Below are 26,995 nucleotides of genomic sequence, written 5' to 3' on the forward strand. Positions count from 1 at the left end.
TACACCCCAGGCGCTGCAGCCAATCAGTATCGGAGACAGCCGGTGCATGCGGAAGTAGGGCACTGATACTAGCCGCTCCAAGTATCCCCATCCAGGCTTTGCTGAGCAGCTTTTTCACCTTGGGCAGATGTGGTGTGGGTGGGGTGTTATTGACCCTAACTTCTGCTGGATCAAGATCAGCGGAGGGAAAGCAATTTTTTTAAATGGGCATTTACACCCACTTCAGCTTAGGCTCTCCCCAGGCTAACGATGGTTTTCAATGGCCATTGAAAAGGAAAGCTCTTGTCACTCCACACAGGCTAGCCCTGCCAGCAAAGTCACTAGCTCCAGAACAGTCTGCAAGAACCAGTCCTACAAACTATAGCAGGAACAGCAAGGACACTCAACACTGGCTCCCCTGCCCCATGCCCCCGGCCCCAACCCCTCTCTCCTGCCCCTATGCCCCCTGCCCCAACCCCCCCTCCTACCTCCCCAGCCCTCCGCCCCCCTCCTGCTCCCAGCCCCCCACCCCCCACCCTCCCGCCTCTCCTATGCCCCAACCAATCAAAAAAGAGGAAATTAATAAAATGTAAACAAACAAATGCAAACCCTTCCTCCAAGTAGAGTTTTGACCCCAGAAAGGAGACATGCCAGAGACTCCATGAAATCCACTATGCACTTGGTTATTGCTATGGATTTTATGTGGAAGGTGCCCATGTATTACAGAGATGGGCAGCGAGATAAAAGCCTAAGCAAGATAGCGCTGACAAAACTACCACGTGGACAGGGCCCTGGGGATCCTCTTCTGGATGAGGCTGCCGCAGGCTGGGAAGCAAGACCACCGCGGTGACGTTTGGGCACTGACTGCTAGTACGCACTGGAAATGTGATAACAATGTGAAGTCCTCCCTTTAATCAGCTGCCAGTTGGTTAAGTCTGCAGAATTGCCCAGTTACCGCTCTCAAAATAAAGGGGCAGAGCTCAGAGCACCCGGATTAGCAGGGACCACAGCTCCCACCCCTTGTGCCAACTAATGCTCATCTCTAATAAGTATTAATACAACGCCACAACTGTGCACGGCACATCACAGGTTAAGGCAGGGGAGAGACACAGTCCCTGCCTCAATGAACTTCTAGTCTAAATAAGATGACACAGGACAGGACGGGGGAGAGACAGAGGGAGGGGAGGGCTGGAAGGAATCACGTGATTCACAGTACAGAGCGGTGGATCACGGACACATGTTTAAGTGGTGATTGAGGTCGGGCAAGACCGGAGCAGACAGCAGAGGGGAGAGCCAGCAGGATTCAAGGAGGGAGCTGAAGGAGAAGAACGAGGAGCGCTGGGGTTCCAGGCACAGGAAAGGAGAGACGTACCCAAAAAGGTGAGCAGAGCAAGCCGAGCTCAGGGGCAAGAGAGGAGAGACAGTAGAAGCCAGGGCAGAGGGGTGGGGAGTTCGAACGTGCTGTTGGAACAGCCAGTGAAGGGATGTGGTGGGAAGTGGAAGTGTGAGTCATTTGCAGAGGGAGGGAAGAGATCGATTTAGCATTTGGTTGGTAGAGCCAAGTCAGGCCCCTTGATTTGGCAAAGGCTGCTACCACCCTGGCTTCGCAGATGGCTGCTTCTTGGTCAAAGGGCAAGGACACACAAAGCCAATGTGCATGTTGCTCCCGCTCTCCCGCTGGGTGACTGCGAGAAGGGGGTGCCCAAAAGAGGCTGCTCTTACCAAGATGCATTTCCCTGGTTCCAGACTCCATAGGGAACTCTCCGTGTTGATCTTGTGGGTGAGTCTCCCTTCCACGAGGACACGCTGGCTGCTCCCCTCCAGCACGGCCACGCGAATTGAGCTGCTGCTGAGATCCACCGACACCTGGAAGCACAGAGACAAGGAAATCAAAAGGGACATTCCCTCCTGCTTTCTCCCCTGTGTTTGCTGGGGCGGGGGGGTAGAGTGCACTCATTGGGGATGAGAGAGAGGAAAGCAATCAGCTCTTTATATAGCACGGAGGCTGGGAATCCTGCCACAGCTTCAGGGAGATGGAAAACCACGTATGTGCAGTCATTTACTCTACTGGGGACTTCTTCATGTGCCCTTTGCTATTGCTGCAGTTCGAGTGCATGCCCCAGCTTTCAGAACAGGGGGAATGAGGAGGGGATTTCTATTCTGCGAAGGATTCCACAGGGTTGAAGTGTCTCTCTCTCTCTCTCTCCCTCCCTGAATTCTTCATTCTTGTGCTAAAGACAAGGCATACTTGCTGGGTTTGGGGGTGGGGGGAGAAGACAGCTTGGCATGTGCTTTAACGTCGACACCTGCAACTGATGGAGATTCCAGAATCAACCCGAAGAACAGCATGAAAATTGTGATCTTGGGTGGGTCCTATGCCTCCTGCTGCATCCGTGGTAGGGCTTGGAGAGCATGTGGGTCACGTGTGTGGGGGCAGAACATGGCCCGCTGCCCCTGCTACAGCACATATTAGGACAGGGCAGGAAATGGAAGCAAAGAGACAGCGCTGACAGCAAAGTCAAGAAAGGTTTTATTCCTGGCATGCCCTCTACAGGAATGAGGCCAGGTCCCTCACACAGCAGCAATGCTGCCATATGGGAGACCCTGATCAGACCTGCTGTGGAGGGGACATGCTTCTTCCCAAAGGAGGTGGAGGCAACTGCTGGCTTGGTTCATGGAGTGGTGTTACTTTCAGTCTCAGAAGAGACCATCTGTTCTTTCTTCCCCAGCTTCAAGCTGCAGTCACTGAAGAAAGGGATCTGGGGGGAGCCCGGCTCTCCCTCTATAAAAACATATTCAGGAAAGGGAACTGCCCCATCTTTCAAACACTGCCTTAGCGCTGAGGCGAGGGGGTTACCGCTAGATTTGCCTGAACACTCTCCCAGAGTTCCCCCAGATTTTGCTCTGCAGTTCTCATTTGAAATGTTCTTACATTATCCATTACCTAGGTGATTTCTAGTGACTCAGTGCGGGCAGGAGATAGACTGAAGCTGCTCCAGTCAGGGACTGCACCACAATTGCATTTGATAGATGCCACAGAGATAAAACCAAAAAATGAGCCACTTCTGACAGGTCCCTGTCAAGTTTTGGAGAGGACCTGAGAACACCCAGTGCACACAATGGAAGGGGAAAACAGGGAAAGCAAGAGCCACTAAGCTTAAATACTGCTCACCCCAGACTGTGCAAGACGGATGTATCTAAAATACCCACGTGTAAGCTGAGTGGAGTCTCTAAATCAAACAAAAGGCCCGTTGAGAGGAGCCAAAGGGGAATTCAGGAACAAAGGAACTGGGAGAACTGGCTGGCTCAGGGGACCGGTAACAGCACTAAGTCTCCTGTTTCGATCCAGCCCAGGGCAGACATGACTGGAAGCAAAATTCTATCTGACAGATGTTTGTGGGCCTTTGTGAACTGAGCTGAGGGAATCCACGTCCCACGTAGCCTCTCAGAGAGGCCACGCCACGGAGCCAGCTTCCTTTCTCACCCCTGGAGATGAGCCCCTCCAAGGCAGGGCGAAGGCCTTCCGGAAGGGGGTTGTGAAGAGAGCCCGGCTGCTGCTCCGTGGACAGAGGGCTTTCAGCCTCAAGGACTCTCAGCCTGGCCCCTTTTGTTCGTAACTCTCAGAGTTGAGGGAAGACAGGAGCTGTCAGAGGTTTAACAACAGGCAGTTTCTAAGCAGAATTAGTGCTGCAGGGTACTGCTCCCACAGCATGGCACAGAATAAGCCTCCAAAGCGGAGGTCAGTGATTTAGCCACAGTTCAGCAAACAAATGAATCCTTAAACAAGCCTGCAATCTCTTTAGTCTGAGGTGGCTAAAAGAGAAGCCACTTGAGGCTGGATGTACTTCTCCAAGTGACCTCTTAGGAACAACCAGACAGCGGGCAGTAACAAGGCCAGGATAAGTGTGCCCAGGACCTGAGAAGTTTACAGCAATGTTTCAAAGAAGATCAGCCTCAGGAAGATGCCAGGAGGTGGTGAGCATGCCAGGAAAGCAGTATTATTTTTAATAAAGTCAATGGAGTATGGCTTCTCGTATTTGAAATGACACCTATTAGAGACTATAGGGCAGGGTACAGCCGGGGGGAGAGTTTGCGGAGATTGTGGAGAGACCCAAAGCGGATGGAGAGGCAATCCAAGCTGATCTGTTAAGTGATATGGCAGCAGGATTCCCCAGACGGACGTGACTTGCTGTTTCATTGGGGGAGCTCTGGATCTATAAGCACTCATGGGCTAAAGACAAGAGAGACCCTGATACAACACAATTAGGCTCCCAGAATAAGAACATTTATTGGAAATTTCCTCTCCGAGTTACAAGGACACAGATCCATTAACCAATGGGCTCTCAGCCTGAATATACATAGTCAAAACCAGACCTGTCAGTCATTGATATGGGAAGGTTTGGCCAACCACACCAAAGAATGCACAAGTTGAAACTGTTTCCACAGCACAGGATAATATCCCCTGTGGACTGAAATTTCCAAACAAGCTTATACACACAACAATGAACTTGAGTTCCAACAGCAGAACATACCGTCACAAACTAATCAATGAGCCAAGCAGGCCAAAGAAATACTCTAAACAAGGGAGGGTCGGAGCTGTAGACCTTGGAACTCAGAGAAAGGAAATTTTCAATACATCAGAATAAGTTTTCCTATTCCACTAGTTGCACAGATCCTTTAACGAATGGGATTTTTATAGCAGTACACCTTCAGGGAGGGTTCAGAGCAAACAGAACGACAGGGTTTTAAATTCCTTCTCTACTCCTGGGATGGCACAACGTGGCGCGCCCTCCTACCAAAGGCAGCACCTGCTGAGGCTTAACGTGGTGCATCAGAGGCTGCTACCGCTCTCAGAGAGTAGGCTTGGATGCTGGTTGCTGGACAGAGACACTCTGACTTGTAGGCCTCATGGATGCACCATTTTAACCATCTTGAAACAGCAGATTTTGATACTTTTTTTCCTTGTAGATGCCAGATGGTAAAGAATAAATAGAGCATTGAACTTGGGACTCCTGCGTGCAGTGGATGTAGATCTTGAAGGCTCTAAACCAGCTGTTCTCTTGGGCAAGATGGCTTTGGACAAAGCAGGGAGCACAATTTTCTAGGCTCAATGAGTTAATTTTTGGGATACAGCCCAACTCTGCTCGAAGAACCACACCATTACTGCAGAATGTGCAGTAGCGTTCCTCAGTAGATCAGACCCTACAGTCTGATGCCTTCTGGGCAGAGGTGATGGCTACCAGGGAGGCCACCTTGACGGAAAAGAAATACATGATTACATTCCTGAAGGGCTTGCAGCCCCACCTCCCAGCTATTTCAGTGCTTAGCCAAAACCAGCCCCTGGATTCAGAGCAGCTGCTAAACTGCAGCTAGGCAAGACTGAAGCGATGTTGGTGGGAAGAAGTTGTGGTTTTAAGATTTCCCCCACTGTTGAGCGCATCAGCCCTTCAGATTGTTAAGCTGGCCTGGAGCCTCGGGGCCCTTTTTAGCTCCTCTGGGCTCATGGATGTCCAAGTAGCTGCAGAAATGCCACACCTGCACCTGCGATGGGCCAGATGATCGTGCCCCATCCAAACACGCACACTCTTGGCCACAAGGACTCAGGCATTTGGAGACTTCTAGGCTTGATGATTTCAATTCATATCCAGAATGAAGCCACACGGCCTGAGGAAGCTCCAACGAACACAAAACACAGCAACCAGTCTGCTTAGCAATTCAGGTCACCGTGATCTCATCACCTCCCGGCTCCTCTCTCTGCAGTTCCACCCCATTAAATATAGAGAGCGATTCAAGGTCTCTGTCCCTGATGCTCAAAGTCCCCCATTGGATTGTCCTAGCTGCCTCTCCCCCCCACCACCACAACTTCCCATGACAACTCCATTCCACTGGAGTCACGGAAGATGGGACGCAAGGGTGCAGGAGACAGAACTTTCACCGGAGCCGTGCCTAGACTATGAAACCAACTCCCACAAGAGAGCAGAATGACTGTGGGCCTTGCTGAGTTCAGAACTCAGCTCTTCCATGTCGCTTTCAGCCCCAATAATTTCTTCACACACAAATACACCCACACACACCCACACCAAGCAAGCAAGCAAACAAAAAACCTATGAACTAATCCAGCTATTTCTCCTACAGGCTGGGAAGGAAGAAAGATTTGTCGTTGTTATTTCTATGTTCAAGTTCTGGGGAGGCACTCATACTAATGTGATGGGAGGGGAGGGGGGCTACACTCAATCAGAGTTCACGGTGAGAGAGAGGAACCTCTATCCTCCCAGTCTCCAGCTGCTGCTCCTCCAGGGACAGTCCAGGGACAGCTACATTTAAGCTTGCCTGAGCCAAAATGCCATAGCAACCGTCCTAAATCAAAAGTTAATCATGTTTAAAATGAGATTTTAAATCATCTTTGGTGCTGGGCACTAGTTCACAGCCAAGAAAGCCCAGTGAAGTGCATTTTAATCTCACTTTACTTCAGCTTTTTTCCTACCAAGTAGGAAAAGAGTAAGCTTATTTGTAGAACATGGGTGAACACTTCCAGTTTGCAAGATGCCGTCATTCACAAATCCTATGTCCATTTACTGTCAAATTTGGTAGAAAAATTATACTTTGACCCCTGACCTAGCCTATCAATTTTGATGGAGATACGGACGTTTTTGTGGATTTTAGAGTGGGTCAAGATCTGGTTTAAATGAAAACTCAGCTGCAACCTTAGCTATGTAGTTGCTTCCATGACACTGGATAGATGAAAGAGAGGGTGACATTACCATGTGTGTGAACCGCTTCACTACAGCCGTCGTCTGACAAGGGGAGTGCATGCTAGAAACCCACGACTGATGATTCAGATGTTACTGTCACCTCTGAACAGCTGGGGTCAGCCACAGCTTAGCTCACAGCCACACAGCTCGCAGACTGGTGGCCTCACTCCAATCCTCCCAGGGCCTTTGCCCACAGCAGGGAATGTGGCGGTGCTGCAGGTTAGAAAGATCTGCAGTTTCTGTGCCGGGGGACCAGGACTGGATGAAAAGACACGAATGGTGTCACTTCCTGTTTCCCTCCCCCAGCCAACCCCTTCTTAACCCTGCCTATCCCCAGGACACCCCTTCCTGCAGCAGAGGGCCATGCCTGTGGTCACACACATGCCACCTGGCCAATGTTATTAGAGAGGAGAAATATGAAATCGTAGGGCTGTGCAGCAGCCCAGCCAGGCATATTCTCCCGTGCAGAAGTAAGAACTCCTTCCTCCCATCTAAACCTCGGCACGGTGCTGTGGGAAAGCTTGTAGAGCAGCTACCTGCATGAGTACAACTCCATTCAGGCCCGAGTGCCGTAAACTATATCCTCTTCCGAAAGCATCAGAACACTTGGAAACATTCATTCAGATTCAACCCCTCCGTGGGGTAGATGAGGGCGAAAACAGAGATTACTTGACCCACCACTGAAATGCAGCCACTTCTGTGGTGGGCCAGGCCAGCTGTTTAACAGCATGCGGCGTCACTACACAATTGTGTAGGACAATAAATGAAGAGAGCTCAAATCCAGTTGAACCTGCAGGGGTGTTTGGAGAGGAAGAAGAGGAGGTGGAATCTGGACAAGACGCTTACACCTTGACCCTTGCAATAAATGTCTTGAGAACGTTAAGGAACACCAGTCACTGGGAGCTCAATTTTACATCTCATTTAAAAGACAGCACCTTCAGCCACACAGCACCTCCTGCATTGTGCTGGGGAATTGACTCAGAACCAGCTTACAGGGGAGACCACCCCTAACAAGTCACCAACACCACTCTTACAGATCCTAGGTGGTCTCCCATCCACCTTCGTTTGTGAGATCTGAAGAGAACGTGGCACAAGCCGGGAGCATCTGTGAGCAGGTCGCGTTGGGCTTTCCTAATCACAATCTAGCCAACCAGCTCTGGGAGAGAGAGACCATCTTTAAGCCAGTTCAGTTTCCTGATTACCAAGATTAGTCTCTGCAGTGGAATCGGGCTGACATCTGGCAAACGTATTTGCATGCAGGGAAAGGAGAAGTAATGTAAACTGAGCTAAAAAATAACATGAAGTGACTATATCAGCCATCAAACTCTGCTGCCAGGGACAGCAGGGTCACCCCCAAGGTCATGCTGGGATGCTCATTAAAAGGAAAGGAGGGAAAAAGAAAAAGAAAAGAACGACAAGCCAGAGGTTTCTTTCTGCCCCTCTTTCTTCTAAGCAGAGTGAACACTAACCCGTTCCTCTCTCTCTCTCTCTCTCTCTCTCCTGTCCCTTCTCTAGTTGCTAGCAGCCTTCAGCTCATGATGCAAAAGGGGGTTGGAGGATCCAGCACCATCAGCATGAAGGGTGGCTCTGCAGTGCACCCATGAAGTACCAGAGTGCAGGACCTCCCACGCGAGGACCCTGCTCCTTCAAGCTGGCACCATATGCAGACAGCACTGTGCTTTCAAGTCAGGCCCAGAACTTCACTGGCCTGAAGGCTGTTCCCGAAGAGGAAAAGCCCCTCACTGCAAAACAAGGTAGAAGCAGGTGTTGTTTTCTCAGACCTAGCAAGAAATGGTTCTGTTTCATTTTATAGACCCTATACAAAAAGGGTGTCTTGGGCGCCCCCTGCTGGCCCCGCAGCAGCAAACTACATTCTGCCTACGTCTGTGCTGCCACTGTCAATTATGTTGATGCACAAACAAAGCTATTTCGGATACAGAGCTATGTAGGTTGAAGTTGGTGAACAAAACCGACTGTGCTCATTTCAGCTGCCCTGAAAACAGAGGGGAAGGGGAAAAAAAAACATATTTCCCAAATGGAAAAATACAAAGTCGGTGGGGGCCTCTTTAAAGGCTTCTAGGACAACGGAAAGTAAAAATAAACCTCTGGCTCGAACAGCCAGTCTGTCTGTGTACACCCCCCCCCCCGAACCCACCCCCACCAATAAGATCACAGAGTTGGAACAAACCAAAGAGGGTTGTAATTTACATTAGCTACCCCAAACCCACTGTCCAGCCCAGCAATGAGATGCTCACAGGGCAGGAAGCGTGGAGGAGGAAGGGCAGCTACAGCTACCTGTAGATTTTCCTGCAGGTCACTTGCCAGTGGGTCTCTGCCAGGTTAAAAAACCCCTCCATCCACCCACCTGACAATATTGTCAGATCAACTCACATTCAAAAAGGCAGGGCTTCCCCACAAGCGCTAAGCGAGCAGGGAGAACAGGGGAGGGGGATCGGATCGTCAAAGGCAGCTGCCTCATTCACGAAACCCAGCTCCCATTCCCTTGGGAGTCCAAGGAAAACAGTCTGGGGTGAAATGAAGCAGGCCACTCTGCCGCATGCCTCAGCTGTAGTCACATGAGCTGCACTTGTTTGAATCCACCCTGCAGGCAGCTCTCTTACAGCAGCACAAAATAAAGCTTCAGAGCAGCGAGCCACGGGGCAGTCTGAGAGAAACGGGGACCTCGTGCGGGACGACCTGGCCTTTAATTACACCAGTTTGGATAATGTGTTTCCTTAGGAAGCCTCAGCTTGGAGGCAAGGTCTGGGTTTCAGTGTGTGTGTGTGTATAATGTAGCCACTCAGAGGCAGCATCTGGGTTTCAAGCGAGGGGGAGTGGAGAAGAAAGAGGAAATATGTCATTGTATTCCTCCCGGGAAGCTGAGGCAGCGTCTGGGGTCTGCAGGGGTAGGGTGCGCTGATCAAGCCAGGGGATCAGCGTCTGCACAGGCCACGCATGCCTGCGTGAGAGGAGGCAGCTGCATTCTGCTGCACTGAAAGGGAATCAGGCATGGCCTTCAGTGGGGCACCCCTAGCATGCGCACGCCTGCTCCATCACAGTTCAGCATCGCTTTGCAGGCAATTAGAGCTGCTAAGAAGCAACACACTGGCAGGCTGGGGCGATGGGGAGCTCGTCACCCGTCACAGGCTGACAGCACGGGTGCTCATTACCTGCCTGCCTTTCACAATGTGCTTGGGCACCGGCACTTTAATCTCCAGGTCGCTGTAGTCTTGGGACCAGGCGTAGTTCTCTCGCACGGCTCCATTGTAACTGTCAGGGTTGGTCTGGAACTGCTCCTGCTTCCTGAGGGGAAAGAGCGAGATGGCAGGTGTCAAGTGGCTCGGCACGCAGCGAGCAGGAAACACCAGGACACGCTGGGCGAGGCAGATGGAGAGTGCTGTGCCTGTAATCGGCTAACTGGAGGCAGAGCAAGGAGCACCGAAGAGCGACTTGACAGGCACTCTGCTGCCCACTCCCTGGGACCTCTCTTCGCTGGGGACACCTGCTAAGGGAACAGGTTTGAAACAGCTCCAGGCTCCCACAGGTCTTCCCCAGCCCCAGGACCCCTTGTGCGGAGAGAGGGGTGTCACCTGCCTTGCCAGTTTGCTGCTTATTAATGGCCCAGGTAGACTCAATGTCTCTAATACCGGTGCCTTTCCCCACTTGTGTTTGCAGCAGAAACTCCCATGGCCAACCTAGGAAGGAATGACTGTAAATGTGCAAAGGGATCAGCACGCAGTGCGTCCAGGCCCCTCTGTCTCCAACCTCCATGCAGCCGCCAGACAAAGACTATTACCAGCCAAGGCATGTCTAGCCTGACCCAGTGACCTCAGCACACGTGGGAACATGACAACCCGATGAGGAGAGAGGAACTGGTGAACGGAGGCAAACTGGGATTTTTCTAAGGAATATTCAGATTTCCTTTGGCTACTTACAAGGTGCTGAACTGGATGAAGCCAGCGACAAGGGAGACACCACAATGGTGGACACAGGCTGCTGTCCTTTAGCATAGCCTTCCTGACCTGCCGCCACTCTACGGAGTGGTACAGAAGAAGCCACCATGTCCACACAGCCTACCTGCCTGCCCTGGCCAGACCAGAGAGAGGTGCTCACAGAGGTAGCTGGCCAGAAGGAAGTAGACTGGGCAGTATGAGAACAGCTGGAAAGAGAAGGTGGGCTATAGCCAATGCATAGCTGATGGGGGCTACAGCTAGAACCCCTCCCCAAAAACATGACTACAGCATCGCCCCTTTAAACATTTCTCCTCTGTGTTACTCAAAGGGGAACTTCAAAATAAAAGGGAAGAATGAGGGAAGCCCACCCAGAATCTAGTGCAGAGACCCCATGCACCAGCTTTGACTAACTTTTTAACATTCTTTGTTGGTATCCCTGGGCTCAGTGAAGATATCCCAGAATGCTTCACTCTGACATAATTAATGCCATAGATTGCAAAAAAGGCACCTGGTATTTGCGGTCTTGCGTTCTGAGATCATTTTGCTGAGCCAGGAAGTACCAGGAGGAGAATTCCACAGAGGGAGAAAGAGGATTTTTAAAATTAATGGAATCTGGGTTACCTGATTCCCCCCAGCCCACCCCCAAGCCTGGTTAGATAGACAGGAGCTTCGGCATCAGAATCTGGACTACACTCAGGTCTTATTTTTCTTTTGCATTCCCCTTAAAAAACAAACAAACAAAAAAAACCCACCCTAAAGCTAACTGCCATATGAGGAAATTAGTGTTTAGGAAACAAACATTAAGTGCCTTGACTCTGATGGGTTTCTAATATAGAGATGACGGCAAGATTTGCCTAGTAAGATGCTTGAAGAGTTGTCATAGTCTGAGCTAACAGTTTTGTTGTGTGGTGGTTTTTTTAAGAACTGGTGCAGTAGAGGAGCATTTTGGGACCTGTAGCTCAGGATTACCTGTCTAAATGGACACCGGTACATTGAAAAAATTCCTACTGACAATTTAAACGATTCAAGAGTCTGAGGAGCCCCTTTTAAACAATGCGGAAACAATTATTTACCTAAATTCCTTTATAAAACGTTGATTTGCAAAAGGTGTTTTCTGCTCCCCTGTGATATTTGCAAGGGTCTATCCAGCAGGGAAGAGTGGCAGCACCAAATACGCTTGAACGCACCCTCTCCTTCCTCTCTGGGCACAGGCCTGTTTGCTGACTTCTCCGTTTCAGTTTTGCAGCTGTTATTACCGGTAAACACCCTTCTGCAAGGTGTGAGGGGCACAGTAAGTATGCACACCAGCCCTCTACCCCAGTCAGAAGCAGAGCAGGCATGGGACTGGCCGCACAGCGGTGAGATCAGCTAGTGCATAAGACAGGATGCGTAACTGACCAACAAAACAGTGAAAGTAACTCCACGCAAAACAGTTGCCAGTGCATAAGGGGAACACACTAAAGAAAAACAAACAATTGTTTTCATAGCTATAGGAATCTTATGGGGTATTTATAACAGTAATCCATAGAATTTTCAGCGGGAAATGAGATTCCTAACTTGTAAACGTCCCTTTAAATCACTGTCAGATAAAATCGCTTTCTTTTTAATCTCACAGGAAGGGTTTGGTTTTTTTAAAAATCGTTTCTAAACATAGCTGCAGCGCTAACAAAAGTCTGAGTTATTTTAAAATGTTTTGACACGTACCTAGTCTTCGATCTTGATTAATATAAACAAGGGCTGCAGTGAGTTATGTAACAGGTAATGTAACGGGCCCACAAGACGGCCCACCCAAGGGACCTATCCCCCATGCAAGCACCCACGCACTGCTAGGCCTTCAACCAACCAAGTGTGGGTGGTTTCCAGCAGAACTGCATGCTGAAGATTATATAAGAGACACAGATTTTAATTAAATTAGGCTTTTTTTTTCTTTTTTTTTTTAAAGAGTTCAAGGGGTAAAAATAAGATGTCACCAGTCTTATTAAAGCAGTGGTTTTGAAACCACTTGCTGAAATTAACCAATGAGAGCACCAGGTCCAAGGGGCGCACACAAGGCAGCAGCTGCGGGGTCTGAGCTCTGCAAGCTCAGTTGCTTGTTGCTATGTCCTGTCCCTGTGGAAATGGACCAGAGCAGAGATTTAAGGAGGGTATTGAAACACTTTGACAAAGTTTGATTTGCCTGGTGTTCGCCCATTGGGCCTCCATTTCCATGGAGACGGGGTTGGCATGGCAGCAGAGAACCAGCGTTCTTGCTGGTTGGTTCCAGCTGCCAGCTTCCAAAACCGCCTACAGATTTCAGGAACCGAAAGCACTGGGGGACAAATAGAAAATGAAAGCGCAGGGGAAGATTTCAGACGCCCCACAACACCCTCGCCCACGACCGGCAGACTCATCTTGGGAGGGCAAACTGGCTAATGATTTCCAAGCCACGTGATCACTTCAGATACCTGCACAGCGTGAAAAAAACAAAAAATCAATTTCAACTCAGGGTCCTGGTGTCAGCAGCAGCTACCGCTACAGACGAGACTCTGGACTGTCATGTTGCCATGCAAGGAGAATGCCTCAATAGAACTGTCTGAAAAAGCACTTTATGGTTACCCCATACACCCACATGCTTCATGGGGAGAGGAAGGATGGTCAAGTGGTTAGGATGCTAGCTTGGGCTGTTGGAGAGCCAGATTCAATTCCTCTGCTCTGCCACAGACTTCCTGTGAGACCTTGGGCAAGTCACTTAGCCTCTCTGGGCCTCAGGTCTCCATCTGCATTAAAGATCACGAGGGGTTCAGATACTACGTCAATGGGTGGTTATAGAAGTAGCTGAGGTATATAGAGAGACCCATGTTTCTTACCCACCCATGAGGGAAGAGAGCTAGTGTGCTGCATAAGGGTTACTGAAAACAGCGGTGGTTATTCATCAAATAAATCCCTTTTGTAATAAGTCACCAATCTGTGGGGTGATCCCCCATATCCAGAGTCAGGCTCTGCATTACCCAAATCAATTCCTCCATTCTCAATGCTTTTTTATAAAGGGAGGGAATCGCATTTGGCCCTCTGAAGTATAAAGACAGCCCGGCGGTGGTGGGGGGAGGAGGGCAAAGGGGTTTAAAAAAAAGTAGGGGTCCTGCTTGCTTGTTTGCAGCAGAAATAATCAGGTCTCAATTTATCTGGCTTTGCTGAAGGGCGAGCGCTGGAGAGATAGTGGAATGAGGACATTACAAGAGCTATTGAGAAAGGGTCAGGCAATTTCAAATTCGGAGAGGGTCTTTTTGGTTAGTGCCTATTTAACTCAAACCCTTAACAAACAGCGGGGAGAAAAAGCTCTCTGTGAAACATGCAACACCTCCACTCCAACTAAGGGCTGAGAAAGCTGCTGCTCCAGTTCTCTGGTCCTCCAGAGTCATCCTACAAAAACAGGAAAGACAATTTGATGTGCCTGATATTTCTAAAATAAAAGCAGAAAAGCAAACAAACATTCCAGGTTTCCGTTATCCATCAGAAAAAAGCCAAAGGCGGCACACCTTTTTCACCTTAATTCCATATGGCTGTGTAAGTAATGGGACCACAGTCCTGTTTCATTCTAATCAGCTTTCCCCCTTCAGCCTCTCAGGGTATCTACTTGGGGACTCAAGTAGCTCATAAAACACAATTGTATTATTGTCATTTAAATAACATACACCAAAGAGGGCGACATCAGAAAGGTGGGTCATCAGGAGAATTACTGGATCAATGTCTGGGGCTTCCTACCAGCTAGCAAAAGGCAGGCTGGGATTTTTATTTCACAAACTGAAGCTGGGGGAATAGCTATTCATGACTATTGTAGGCGAGTTTACAGGCCTCTCCTGGGTCACTTAAAGCTCGCATCTCATTTTAATCTACAAGCAGGGGCTTCAGAATGACCTCCCTCTAGGAAATCTCCAGCCGCTCCATTTCTCTTTCCACTTAGCACGTTCTGTTTCCGCACCCCAACCTGCATGACAAGGCGGTTTGCTTTTTAAAGGGCTGCTCTGCATTTCTAATTGCAGCAGCCACTTTGCAAGGCAGATGAGAAGGAGTGTGCTCAGAGGTCACCCTCCTGCGGCAAAGGTCAGTCTTAACAAGGGCTTGCGAGGCCTGGAGAGAACAGGCTGTCGCACTCCCAGACTGACACCAGTGCGTCTCTGCTGGGAAAACTGGGCAAACAAGCTGAAGCTCATCAAAACGCAGCTACTGTGCTGGAGCCGAACGGCCCCGAGGAAGGAAGTCATCTTGACACGTAGTGCTCACCTAGGACTGGCTGGAGCACACTTTCGCAGCCCAGCCATGAGTTGGGCCTCACAACAGCCTGGGGAAGTAAACCAGTATTACCCACTATTTACAGATGGGGAAACTGAGGCAGGGTGACTTGCCCAAAGCCCCTCCCATTCCTGCGTTCATGCCACCAAGCCATGCTGCCTCCTAGAGAGACTCACATAACAGGGATGCTACAGACTGAGGTAATGCAAAGAATGGCCATTTCCTTCCCCTGCTCCCATCTCACCCAGCAACAGGGCAAGTGGAAGTTAGCAGCAATCCTGTCCCAAGCCTTCTCAGCAAGGCTGCAACACAGGTAGCGTTAGGAAGAACAGAGTTCCATCATTGGTGTCTAATTACTTCTCCAAACTAGGTAATGCTTTGTCTTTCCACAGAATCTTTCAGCCTCAAAATGCAGGTAAGAGATCTGTGAACCCACTTCTGGGGTGGAGTAGGGCGGCTGTCTCTAAAGGCACAGCAACAGTGCACAGAATTTGGGCCAGGACATTAAAAATGGGTGATTTGGAGAGGCAGGATGGAGCTACGCAAGTGGAAACTTACCAAGGCAGTAGGGTTAACACCCTAACCTTGTGCAGGGGTAACAGGGGATCTTTAATGAAAGAAGTGGTCAGGACCTCAGTTTTGAACACAGCTCCTGCTAACACCACAGGAGGGCATTGGGTTCAGTACTGACCCAGAAGAACAGCACCATTCACTGACTCACCAACATCATTTCGTGCAGCAACCTGGGTTTCCCACAGAGGCCTCCCGTCCAAACACCACCCTGGTCTGGCCCTGCTTGGCTTATATGATCCTTTGTGTTAGCAGCACAAGGTAACTGGCAAGAGCTTCTTAGCTGGAGTGGGAAGATAAGCTAGAGAACAGCTGATCCCCTCTCCTCAGAAATACTGGGATGGCTGCATCATTTCAAAGTGACCAGGGCAGAGAGGACTCAAGGCAGCTTCTTCCATTATTGCCTCCTGCCAGGATGAGACTTGGACGTGCTCATGGGAAGACAGCCCTGATGGTCAAACATGCTGCTAGTCTTGCTTCAACAGGGCCATCAAGTAGCACCAGCCCCACCTCCAGAGAGAGCCTTTCCTGCCATCACACAGCGAAAACAACAGTCCCTCCCACTGATTATCTCCCAGGGGACAGGGTAGTCATGGAGCCAGCTCAGGAACATCTGCAGTTGGTCTCTAGGCAGAAGACTGGCAATGACTACCACCCCCTGCTGTGCTGGTCAGTGCACTAGGGCACAGGAACACTAGCAATGGCTGGCAGCAGATGGCGGTGGGGTTGAGGAGAGGGAGGGTGAAAAAGCATCAGCTTTAAAATAAAGGGTTTGGTATTGATTGCACTTGGCTGCCTGGTGGTGGGGATGGTGTGGGTGGGTCTGTGTGTTCTGTCTTGCTCTATTTTTGCTCGCAATGTGTCATTTTGGGGGAGGTGAAACCTTTAACAATGCACCGCCGAGAAGCAGCAAATCTGTTTTTCTTTCCTATGGACTGCAACACACGTCTATGCTGTCATTAATACCAATGCCTAGACCCACTCCCACCTAGACCCGGAGGTCAACTGACCATCCAACTGCAAGTGCTGGCCGCTGAAGGAAAAAAGGGAGGAGACTGTTACTTACCTGTAACTGTTGTTCTTTAGACTTGTGGCTCTCAACCTTTCCAGACGACTGTCCCCCTTTCAGGAGCCTGATTTGTCTTGTGTACCCCCAAGTGGCACCTCACTTAAAAACGACTTGCTTACAAAATCAGCCATAAAAATACAAAAGTGTCCCAGGCACACTATTACTGACAAATTGTTTACTTTCTCATTGTTACCATATAATTATAAAATTAATGAATTGGAATATAAATACTGTACTGCCATTTCAGTGTATGATATATAGAGCAGTACAAACAAGTCACTGTTTGTATGAAATTTGAGTTTGTAGTGACTTTGCAAGTGCTTTTTATGTAGCCTGTTGTAAAATAGGCTACATACAAATATCTAGATGAGTTGATGTACCCCCCTGGAACATCTCTGCATACCACCAGAGGTACATGTACCCCTGCTTGAGAACCACTGCTCTAGAGATCTAGTCAAAACAGGGTCCAGACTCTGCCCAGGCCTTAGACAGGAATTCCAGGCTCAAAGGGCAAGCTTCATGCCAGTCCCTGCTGTGGAATGCAAGCCCAGCAGCTCCTCCTAGAGCAGACAGTGAAGTTACTGCCACACATAGAAAGTGATGGAATGAACCCTCAGCTCTGTAAGGAGTGGGAAGTCATTCCACAAGAATCACAGAGAAGGAATTTTCTTCTCGATAGACTCCCATCTCAACAGATCCCCCACTCTTGGGGACAAAAGCTCCAGGAACGGCTCTATGAAATTATACAATCATAGAAAGGTCATCTGGTCCACCCCCTCACATCTGGTCCACCCCCTTAATTATACCTAGACTGTCCCTGACGGGTGTTCATCTAACCTGTGCTTAAAAACCTTCACTGACAGGGATTCCACAACCTTCCTTGTTAAGCACTGGCACAGGTTACTGGTTAATGGAGAGGCATCAGATAGCTCAGTTTGGACCTCTCCTGGCAGATTTGGGACACCTGCTCACAAACACCAGACTTCTCACTCTCTACCCTCTCAGGAGTCAGCCTGACAGGGACACCACGCTGGGATGGAGAAAGATGCTCTCGTTCGGTGTGCTAAGACATGGACAGCCCTGATCAGGTCAGTTCCGCTACCCTTTGGAGTGTCAAGAACCACACCTGTGCTGGCCAAGAGAAGCCCATTGGGATAGTGGCTCTTCTGCCTCTCCTGCGATGTGTGAGGAACATTCCTAGCAGAGGTAATAGAGAAAAGGCTGAAAGAGCCTGAGCTTAGAGCAGATCACTGGTTTGTCGTCAACATTAAGTGCATTTAGTCTTGATCAACCAATTCTAGCTTACACTATGTTCGGTCACTTGGCTTTCTCCAACGGTTTCCCCTGATGAAATTTCTGATTGTTCTTAGTCAAAAGGTGGGAAATGCTGAGAAAAATCTGTTGAGTCCTTTCAGGAACATGGAGGGGGCATTACAATTTTCACACCCTATGAACACTTTGCCATCAACAGTAAGTTTCATAACAGGCCCCCATCCTACTTTACAATCAATGACTTAAGCCTCACCATTATATGGGACTATCCCTATGGTACAGATAAGGAAACAGAGAGGGGAAGTGTACTCCCCCAGGTCACACAACAAGTGTGTGGCGGAGGCAGGGGGATCTGGGGGGGATGCTAGTCCTGTGCCCTAAGCACTAGCCTGTACCCTTTTTGACAAGTGAAGCTTTTCTCAAGCTCAAGAGCCTTGCTAAACACAAAACAATTTCATTAGGCAACACCGAAGTAACAAGCTAGTAGGAAGATGATGTCTGATGCATCCATACGCCTTAACCACATAAGGAAGCAGCAAGTATGGCATTCCTCAGAGATACACTATGCGCAAACAGACCAGCATTTATTTCAATGATTAGACAGCCAAATAAAGGCCGCTTCTCACTGACAGCGGCCTAGAGCGAGCGGCGTCCATCAAAGTAATTAATTGTGAGTTCACAAACACTGAATTGTGACAACAAGGGGATGAATCAGGGAGGAGGTGGCAGATTTTATAAGAGATGCTTCAGCTGGCACATGAGCATTTTGGCAGGCAGCAGGCCTGGAGTGCATCAAGCGCAGGATAATTGTACTTCCTGAGGTGCTTTGCAGCGCGCCAGGGTTCGAGAACGCGTGCAATGAGCTGGGCTTGCCGTTCTGTCATGTTTTCGGACCAGGGCCTATGTTTTCATCTGATAACTGCCGGCCCTGCCTCAGCCACCATTGGTCATGCCAGCTAGCACTTGCCTCGACCAGCATTTGGAAACGCAGTCAACCGCTCTCCTTGCACCAGCAGCTTCTCACCAGGGCTGACGCCTCCCCACAACAAAGCCCCAGCACAGCAAAAGGATGCTCTGGCTAGCTACTCCCACCAGAAAAGGCGAGGGATTGAGGAAAGGCACCAGTCTAATCATTCTTGCGCATGAAGGTAGAGGGAGATGGGGCACCACCTCAGCCCAACGAGCTAATGCTGTGTAACCCCTTGTGCCATTGTCCTTCTCAGATGCTAGCTGATGCCAGTTAGACCCTAGCAGCATTTAATAGCCATCACCTGGCTCAAGCAAGGCACTTGGCAGCCAAGCAAGTGGCAAAGGCAGCAGACCCAGACAATGGATTAGGGGAGCATTAAATAAAATCAGCTCGTTTAAAGCCTTTGCAAATAACATTGCTCTGCTTCCATTAGCTAGGGGCTGTCAGGGAATTGAGCTGTTACTAGAACTAAATGATGTTGCAGTTTTTAATGGCAGGAGAACAGTCCTGTTATTTATAAAGCTTCTGGATGATCCAATTTGATCCTCCCCAGCAGCCCTCTCCTGAATGCAAATGCTCCCTCCGCTGCGGCCCTGGCCCTGGTCTGACCTGCGGAGGTGGCAGCCAACTATTGGCCGGCAAGTCAGACACTTACCAGTGCCGATTCCAGATGCCAGCCAACCTGGGCATCCATCACAGAGCTGGCAAGTCCAGCGGCCTCTCCGTAAATGTCAATGAGTCCGATTGTTTTCGTTTCAGGCAGGGACTGGAGCTTGTTATGCTCAGCCACGCTCTGGCATTTCGGCACTTCTCCTCTGCAGCGTCTTTCCGAACAAGCGTTTGGACTGAGAAGCTTTTCTAAAGGCCCTGGACTACATCTGCTGAGCGACGCAGAAACACAAGCAGCCCCAGTCCCCTAAGTACTAAAACGGCTAGACCATCTACTGAACACAAGTTACCTGACTGGAATTAACTCAGGGAGAGGCAAGGTGACAGAACCCACCAGGGCATAGGTGGATGCAGATGCAAGGGGTCCTTTGCATTCACAATCCAACTGCCGCTTACGTGTCCACCTCTGAGTAGCAGCCAGGACGGCAGTGCAGCCTTTCCCCTGGACGCCATGGCACAGTTAAGTGCTCTGGCTTCTCGCGTGCCCTCCAACAGCCCGAGACCAACTCTGCAGCCTCACCTTCCCCAGGCCAGCTGAAACCTCCCCTCTAGGAAGCAGTCGAACTGCTGGGGGACGGGCTAAAGGCCTGGAAGAACAGCAGAAGTAAGGGGGCAGCACGCACAGGAGGGATTCTGAGTCAGGCTTTGCTCTTGCGATTCCTTCGCATGCCACTCACTGCGCTCAGGAGAGGTGGTGTTTTCAACAGGAAGTCTGATTTCTGTCCCAAAGGAAATACTTCTAAAAACTTGGCCAAACCACCTTTGGGACTTAACCCCAAAGCAACCCCTTACCTGACTGGCCAGCTCTGTGCTCCAGAGCAGGGGTTCCCAACCTTCTTACTAAGGCACTCTGGCTGTTTGGGGACCCACCATTACCTCTACTCCCCCCTCCCCACCCCAGCCCTCTAGCCAGTTGCTCCCCTTCCCTGCTCCCTTCCGCAGCCCCAGTTAGGCCACAGCCCCGCTGAGATTGCCATTGGGCTGCTAACTGTCCACTAGCTGCTGGCTCCAAACACTTCCTCCAGGCTGCTCCTGCTGCCCAGATCTGGCTCCCCACTCTGCTCAGTGGCAGATTAGCCACTGGGCCAATGGGGTCCATGACCAGTGGCCATGGCCAATTGGGGTGCCCCTATGCCCCACCCACCCAGCGCTCCCGCCAGGGAGCAGGCTTGGGGGCTTGCCCCGCCCCACCCTCCCAGCGCTCCCGCCGGGGAGCAGGCTTGGGGGCTTGCCCCGCCCCACCCTCCCAGCGCTCCCGCCGGGGAGCAGGCTTGGGGGCTTGCCCCGCTCCCCAGCAGGAACGCCAGGCGGGCAGAGCAGGGCAAGGCCCTGCACCCCGACCCCATTTCCCTGGCAGGAGCACCAGGGGGTGAGGGTGGGAGGAACTGCAGGTGAAAGGGTTAGGGAGAGCCTCCCACTTGCTCTGGCCCAGGGCCCCACAAATCCCTAATCCACCTCTGACTCTGCTGCATGCTGCCCAAGGGGGGTGACAGCAGGATCTATGCTGCTGCCTGGAGGAAGCAGCCAGAGCCAGAGAGTGAACAGCCTGGTCACTCAATTACAGACCTCAAAGTCACAATACTCCAACAAAAAAACTTCCAAACCCGACTCCAACGAGAAACTGCAGAATTGGAATTAATTTGCAAACTGGACACCATTAAATTAGGCTTGAATAAAGACTGGGAGTGGATGGGTCATTACACAACGTAAAACCTATTTCCCCATGCTAATTTTTTCCCCTACTGTTACTCACACCTTCTTGTCAACGGTTGGAAATGGGCCATCCTGATTATCATTACAAAAGTTTTTTTCTCCTGCTGATAATAGCCCACCTTAATTGATTAGTCTTGTTATAGTTGGTATGGCAACACCCATTTTTTCATGTTCTGTGTATATATAATCTTCCTATTGTATTTTCCACTGCATGCATCCAATGAAGTGGGTTTTAGCCCACGAAAGCTTATGCCCAAATAAATGTGTTAGTCTCTAAGGTGCCACAAGTACTCCTCGTTCTTTTTGCTGATACAGATGAACACGGCTACCACTCTGAAACCAGCCTGTCCCTGCCTCTGCCACCCAGACCCCACTCCGCACACTGCTGCCTGCCACCCAGGGGAAGTGAGAGCATAGGAGCACATGGGATCAACTGGTGGGTTGGGAGTCAGGAGCCATCATTTCGGAAATGCGGTTCTAAAGGGGTCCTTGTACCAGAAGATCCCAGCACAGAGGTAGCTGATCTGCCACTGTTCAAGCCACTCAGATCACTTCCACATGCAAGTCACCTCTGCAACTGGAAATCCCCTTAACTCTCACCAAGAGACTTTACTTTCTAGATACCAGCTTTGCTCTCTTCTACAGCAAGGATTTGTTCAGCTGCCCGTCGAGCTACCTAAAGAGCCCCTTTAGGCAAATAATTGTTAACTAGGCAAACGGTTCTCCTGCCTCTCCAGGGAGAGAGAGTCGCCTTGGAAAGAGGAAGCCATCTGCAATAGCTAGGAGTGCTAGAATACACATTGCAGGAGAGATGAAGCCAGCTACTTTCGGACCGTTTTCCCCACAGACCTTGCCGGCCCGTTGCTCAAGGGCAGATGGCTAAAGGTCAGCTAGGGCCCTTCCTAGAAACAAATACTGCACAGGAAGAGTTCCTGGACCTTGTGGATCCTCCCCACAGGCTAGGGAAGGGTCCTTTAGCAGTGGGGGGCTTGCGCCCGGCCCCTCCCCGGAACCCAATATGAGGCCTCTGCAAACTGAATTTCAGAACAGGGCTGTTGCAGCCCTGTGCTGTCCTGAGCCTAACGTTCACCAGGGGGAGCTAAAACAGTTAAAGACAAAGATGAGCATAAAGTTTAGCCTCCTGGAAAGATGATGTTTTACTGGAGAGCTGCAAAGGGGTTTTGAAAATATGGGGGTTCGGCCCTTTGTACTTCTAGATGATGGAGAGAAGGCCTGGAAGGGATTCCCCCCCCCTTTTTTTTTTAAAGCATCAAAATATCTGGAATGTAAAGTTTGATCTTCCCTAGTTTAGCTGGAGAACTACTGGGAGGCACAGGAGATGCTTATTCTGAGCTCTGAACACCTCCACTGAAGAGGTGTTGGGTGTTTAGCAAAGGCTTCCTTAATACAAAATGGCTAGAAATCACTGACGTTCAAAGTGTTAAACAGTCCAAATACCAATCCCTTCCCCACTTCACAGCTATCAACTCTCACTGGCTTAGCTGTGCTGCTCCGATCATTTCACTAGCCCCCTGCATCAGAGAGTCTTCCAGCCTAGACGGGACCAAGGAAAATGAAAAAAAGCGGTGGGTGGGGGGGAGACACCAACTCAAACACCTGTTTTGAAAAATCCCTTCCAGGGCTTCTTTGTCCATCATAAGCACAAACACTACTTATCTGTGGTCCCAAACTTGCCCCCTTTCCATAGTATCTGAGTGCATCACAGTCTGAAATGGGAGGCCGGGCAGTGCCATCATCATCATTGTACAGATGGGGAAACTGAGGCACGGAGATGCTAAATGACTTGGCCAAGGTCACAGAACAGAACTTAAAGCCAAGTCCTAGGCTAGTGCCCTAACCAATGAGCCATTCTTCCTCTTTCTCCTCCTGTGCAAGTCATCTTTAAAACAGTGAGCTCCCTTTTATTTTCTAGTATAACCTCTCCAATCACTTAGATGGTCAGTGTCACACCAACGCGTCTGAGAATCAGGAAGTGGTTGAGTTAAGTTGCTAAGAGTTTATTACATTCCAGCATCATTTCATGCAACGGCCACCTTATTGCCTCATAGCACCAAACCAACATTTGCCCTGATTCAAGAATCTCCCCTAAAATGCCCATTCCTGTACAGACCCAGGGAAACTGCACACACTCCACTCCAGTGCCCAGATCTCTCACCAACCAGTGACAAAAGGTCCCACGAACTAGCCAAAAAAACTGTCAATAAACCCCTCAGCTCCCCAAACAATGGCACCAATGCTGTTACAGGGCCTGATCCAAAGCCCATCACAGTTAGTGGAAAGATTCCCATTGACTTTAGTGGGCTTTGGATCAAGCCCTTAGTGGCCACCATGCTGACAGACCTTGTCTACACCAGCAAGCTTCGAAGCCATATCTCATCACCACAGCAGTAGCCATGATGGAAGCTGCAATGTGAGCAGTACTTAGCCATGTTTCCACTAGGTATTATGTAAGTAAGGTTAAATGACCCTATGGTAAGTCACCAGAGTCCCCCTCTATGCTACAACCAAGCCAGAAGCCTGGTCACCCCAACAGTTGCTAGTGGAGTCGCACACCTGTGGGGAATTACAGCTACAATTTTTGCTGGTGCAGGCGCAGCCTTATGAAACCAGCAACTATCCTGGGCAATCAACCCTGCCCATAGTAGGTTTGTAACTACAGGCGTGCACGCTGTGTCTGTCAGCTCTGGTTAATAGCCACTGGGCACTCTGAAGGGCTAGAGACCCCGATTCAGATTTTTCCTTGCAGGGTTCTTAGCTACTGCAAAGATTCAGGAGAGAGATTTTTCCTCCATGTGCCAGGAGCTTTCCTCTTCTCCCCCAACAAATTCTGTTGGTCAGATATTTGCTCTTTTGAAACACTCTCTCTCGCTCTCTTCAGGTGGTCTTCCACCCTTCTGCTTTGATTTCAACTTATTTATGGAGTGGCTCAGCAGAGAGTCGACTTTACTGACATTAAACTAGTTAAAATGTCACCGCCAGCTTGCAGAAAAACTCCACCTGGTCGTCAGTGGGTTTCACTACTGCTGGGAAATTTAGGTCAAGGATAGCACAACATGCTACTTTTAGGAAAAGTCCCCTGGGATCTTTATTGATCACACAGCGCTCACACACACTTGGGCTTTAAAGGTCTCCTTTGAGACACCCCCACATAGTGAACTGCACTGGATTCAGTTTTAGCTACCTTGAAGGATGAAGGACCAAGCAATTCCTGACAGGATTTAAACCTACAATTCCAAGGAAATGTGGCCTTTCAAACCTGTAGACCCTTAAGCCATGCACAAGGTGACTTAGTCTGAATTTCCCCGCCACTTGAATATTGCATTAAAAAGTCTGAATTCTGCTTGGTGATTTTCCACACTGAATTTCTCTATTTTGATGAGCATCGATATTTTAAGAAGGAGACTTATGTTTTATTAAAATCAGGTACACCTCTTCCTTCTGCCTCCAGCCCAGGGACTTTTTGCTTGTTAAGAGAAACAACAGAAATTTCATAGGTTTGGGGGTGGAGATTGGTTGTTTCAGGGCCTGATTTTTGAGGCCAGGCACCCAAATCCCTTAGTGGCAGGCCATGACAAGGGGATTGGAACTCCGGTGATGCTCTTAGCCCGATTAAAGCATTTGGAAATTGGGCCCTGAGTGTGATTTCACAACAGCTGTGAAGGGCTCGTAACTGCAAAGCCAGCCTGAGCCGTAGCTAGAGCTCCGGCACACACATGACTCGAGGGTAGAGTGGAATCTCGTCTTAGAGACAAGTGTTTATCCCCTTTGAAAAACACTTCAGAACTTCACCATCACAGGAGAGGGCCTCTCTCCACCCATTGCAGCATAACGGTTGCCTGGGGGAAGAGAGGATCCAGGCACCAGGGGCCACAGGAAAGGTGGAGGAGAGCTAGCATAGCGGGCTCCTGTACCACAGGGGGACACAGCTATGCCCAAGCAGGGGGACTTGCTGCCTGAACAGTGCAAAGAGAGAACGCAACAGGACAAAGACTCTGCCCTGCAATACTGACTGCGGCCCCTTGACCTTTTGGGGTCAGGCTGGAGCCACCGAAATATACCACTGATTGTAACTGTAATGGTCTGGTATTTGTGAGTCATCGGTGAATCTGAAATACCAAAGGGCCTTCAGAGGGAGAAATCAGCTGAAACTGGTTTCTGTACCGTGCAATGCCAGAGCGAGTAGAATGGGCCATTCAACACAGGAATCTGGGCAGCGCACAGCCAGTCCCCTTTACAACGAGTTAATAGTAAAGGGCTGCGGTCAACCCCACTCCTAAATGAGTCAATGCAAAACTTGCCTTCATTTCTCTCCCCTTCACAGCAGCTCGGGACAGCCATTTGAACTGCACTACCACGCAAGAGTACCAAGTGAAGTAGAAGAGGGTGGGAAGCCAGTCCCACCACTTGCTCCCCCAACGCTTCTGTTAAGAGCACAGGGAGAAGTGGAGAAAGGTTCTTCTCCACATGGATCAATTTTCCCTTCTAGAGCGGCTGATGTTGCAAGCACTTGTGACAATCAGTTCAGCTTCAGGCAGGCCAGGCTGTTTCTGAGCTGAAGCACTCTAGACTCTCACAGAAACTCTACAGGACTGAAACCATCATGCCCTGGAAACAGTTAATTTCACGCAGATGCCTCCAGGAATAGAAGCATTCACAATTGGGAGAGCTCACCACATTAACACGTTTCAGTTCAATTTTATTCCGCCTCTCGCTAGGGACAGAGAGTTGGAAAGCACATGAGGGATTTTGTAGGTCACCGCCGTTCCTATCCACCTACTTACTGGGAAGTTACAGCAGTGAACTTTACCTGCCCAGAGAGTGGCATTACTGAGTACATCACAAGCATCGCCAGGAGAGGGGCAAAGGTCAGGATGCCTAAGAGAGCTGGGATTTGACACAGCCCTGGCTGGCTGGACGACAGGAAGCACTACCTTGCCTTTCAGCGAAGAGTCTCCAAGCCCTTCCTAACAGTCAATGATTAAGCCTCACTTGTCGGGCAACAACATGATCCCTGGTTTACAGATGGTGACACAGAACAGAAGTTACGTGGAGTCCCCCACATCACAGGGGATAGGTCTGCACTACAAAAACAAAGGTGGGTTCTTAGCCTGCATTAGCTAATGTGGATTAAAACAGCAGTGAAGACACAGCAACTCAGCTTTTAACTTCAGCTGCTCAAGTTCAACCCCAAGCAATTGGCAGTGTAGCATATGCAAAGTGAGTTAGCGGGAGAGCTGAGACAGAACTTAGGAGTCCCCGGTTCTAACCATTCGACAATATTGTCTCCTAATGGTCTAGTTCTTTTCTAAATCTCTACGATCCTTTCATTTGTTTCCCCTATAGCTCCGAGGGCTTTTCTAAAGCAAACAGATGTCTTGCTGCAGAACCTCCTGGGCCAGGGTTTTGGTTTGCTCTGGATCAGTGACCTGCAGTTGACATTCACATGTCACTGCATTACGAGTTCTCGGGCTGCAGCTGGAAAACCTTTCCCAAGCAATAAGGCACCGTGACTGCTCCCTTGGCTTCTGCTAGGAGTCTCACCAGGAGTCTTTTTTGGTGCTCTGATTCTGGGGCTTGGAAAGTTTCCAGCCACGTGTGAGCTATGAAAAGGAAGCAAGTGAGAATTGGGTCACACAGGTGCAGAGATTCGGCGGCTCCGAACTGACTGGTTTGCTCCATTCCTTGCCACGTGTCCCGCTAATGCAGGAAGAGCGCTGAGAGCTGTGGCTTCTTGTACTCCCTGCTGCCCATGAGGGAG

At 49.8% G+C, this 26,995-nt stretch overlaps 1 protein-coding gene across 1 annotated transcript in view; it reads right to left on the reverse strand.

Annotated features, from left to right (window-relative positions):
* Positions 1-26,995, reverse strand: part of NUDCD3 (NudC domain containing 3) — a 54,475-nt gene that overhangs the window by 12,646 nt on the left and 14,834 nt on the right. The window contains exons 3-4 of the mRNA XM_065399515.1: positions 9,902-10,034; positions 1,702-1,845 (exon numbers count right to left, since the gene is read on the reverse strand). Of these exons, the coding sequence (XP_065255587.1) occupies positions 1,702-1,845; positions 9,902-10,034 (277 nt within the window). The remainder of the gene's footprint in view (positions 1-1,701; positions 1,846-9,901; positions 10,035-26,995) is intronic.

The sequence above is a fragment of the Emys orbicularis genome, chromosome 2 (genome assembly GCF_028017835.1).
Source record: "Emys orbicularis isolate rEmyOrb1 chromosome 2, rEmyOrb1.hap1, whole genome shotgun sequence".
NCBI lineage: Eukaryota > Metazoa > Chordata > Testudines > Emydidae > Emys > Emys orbicularis.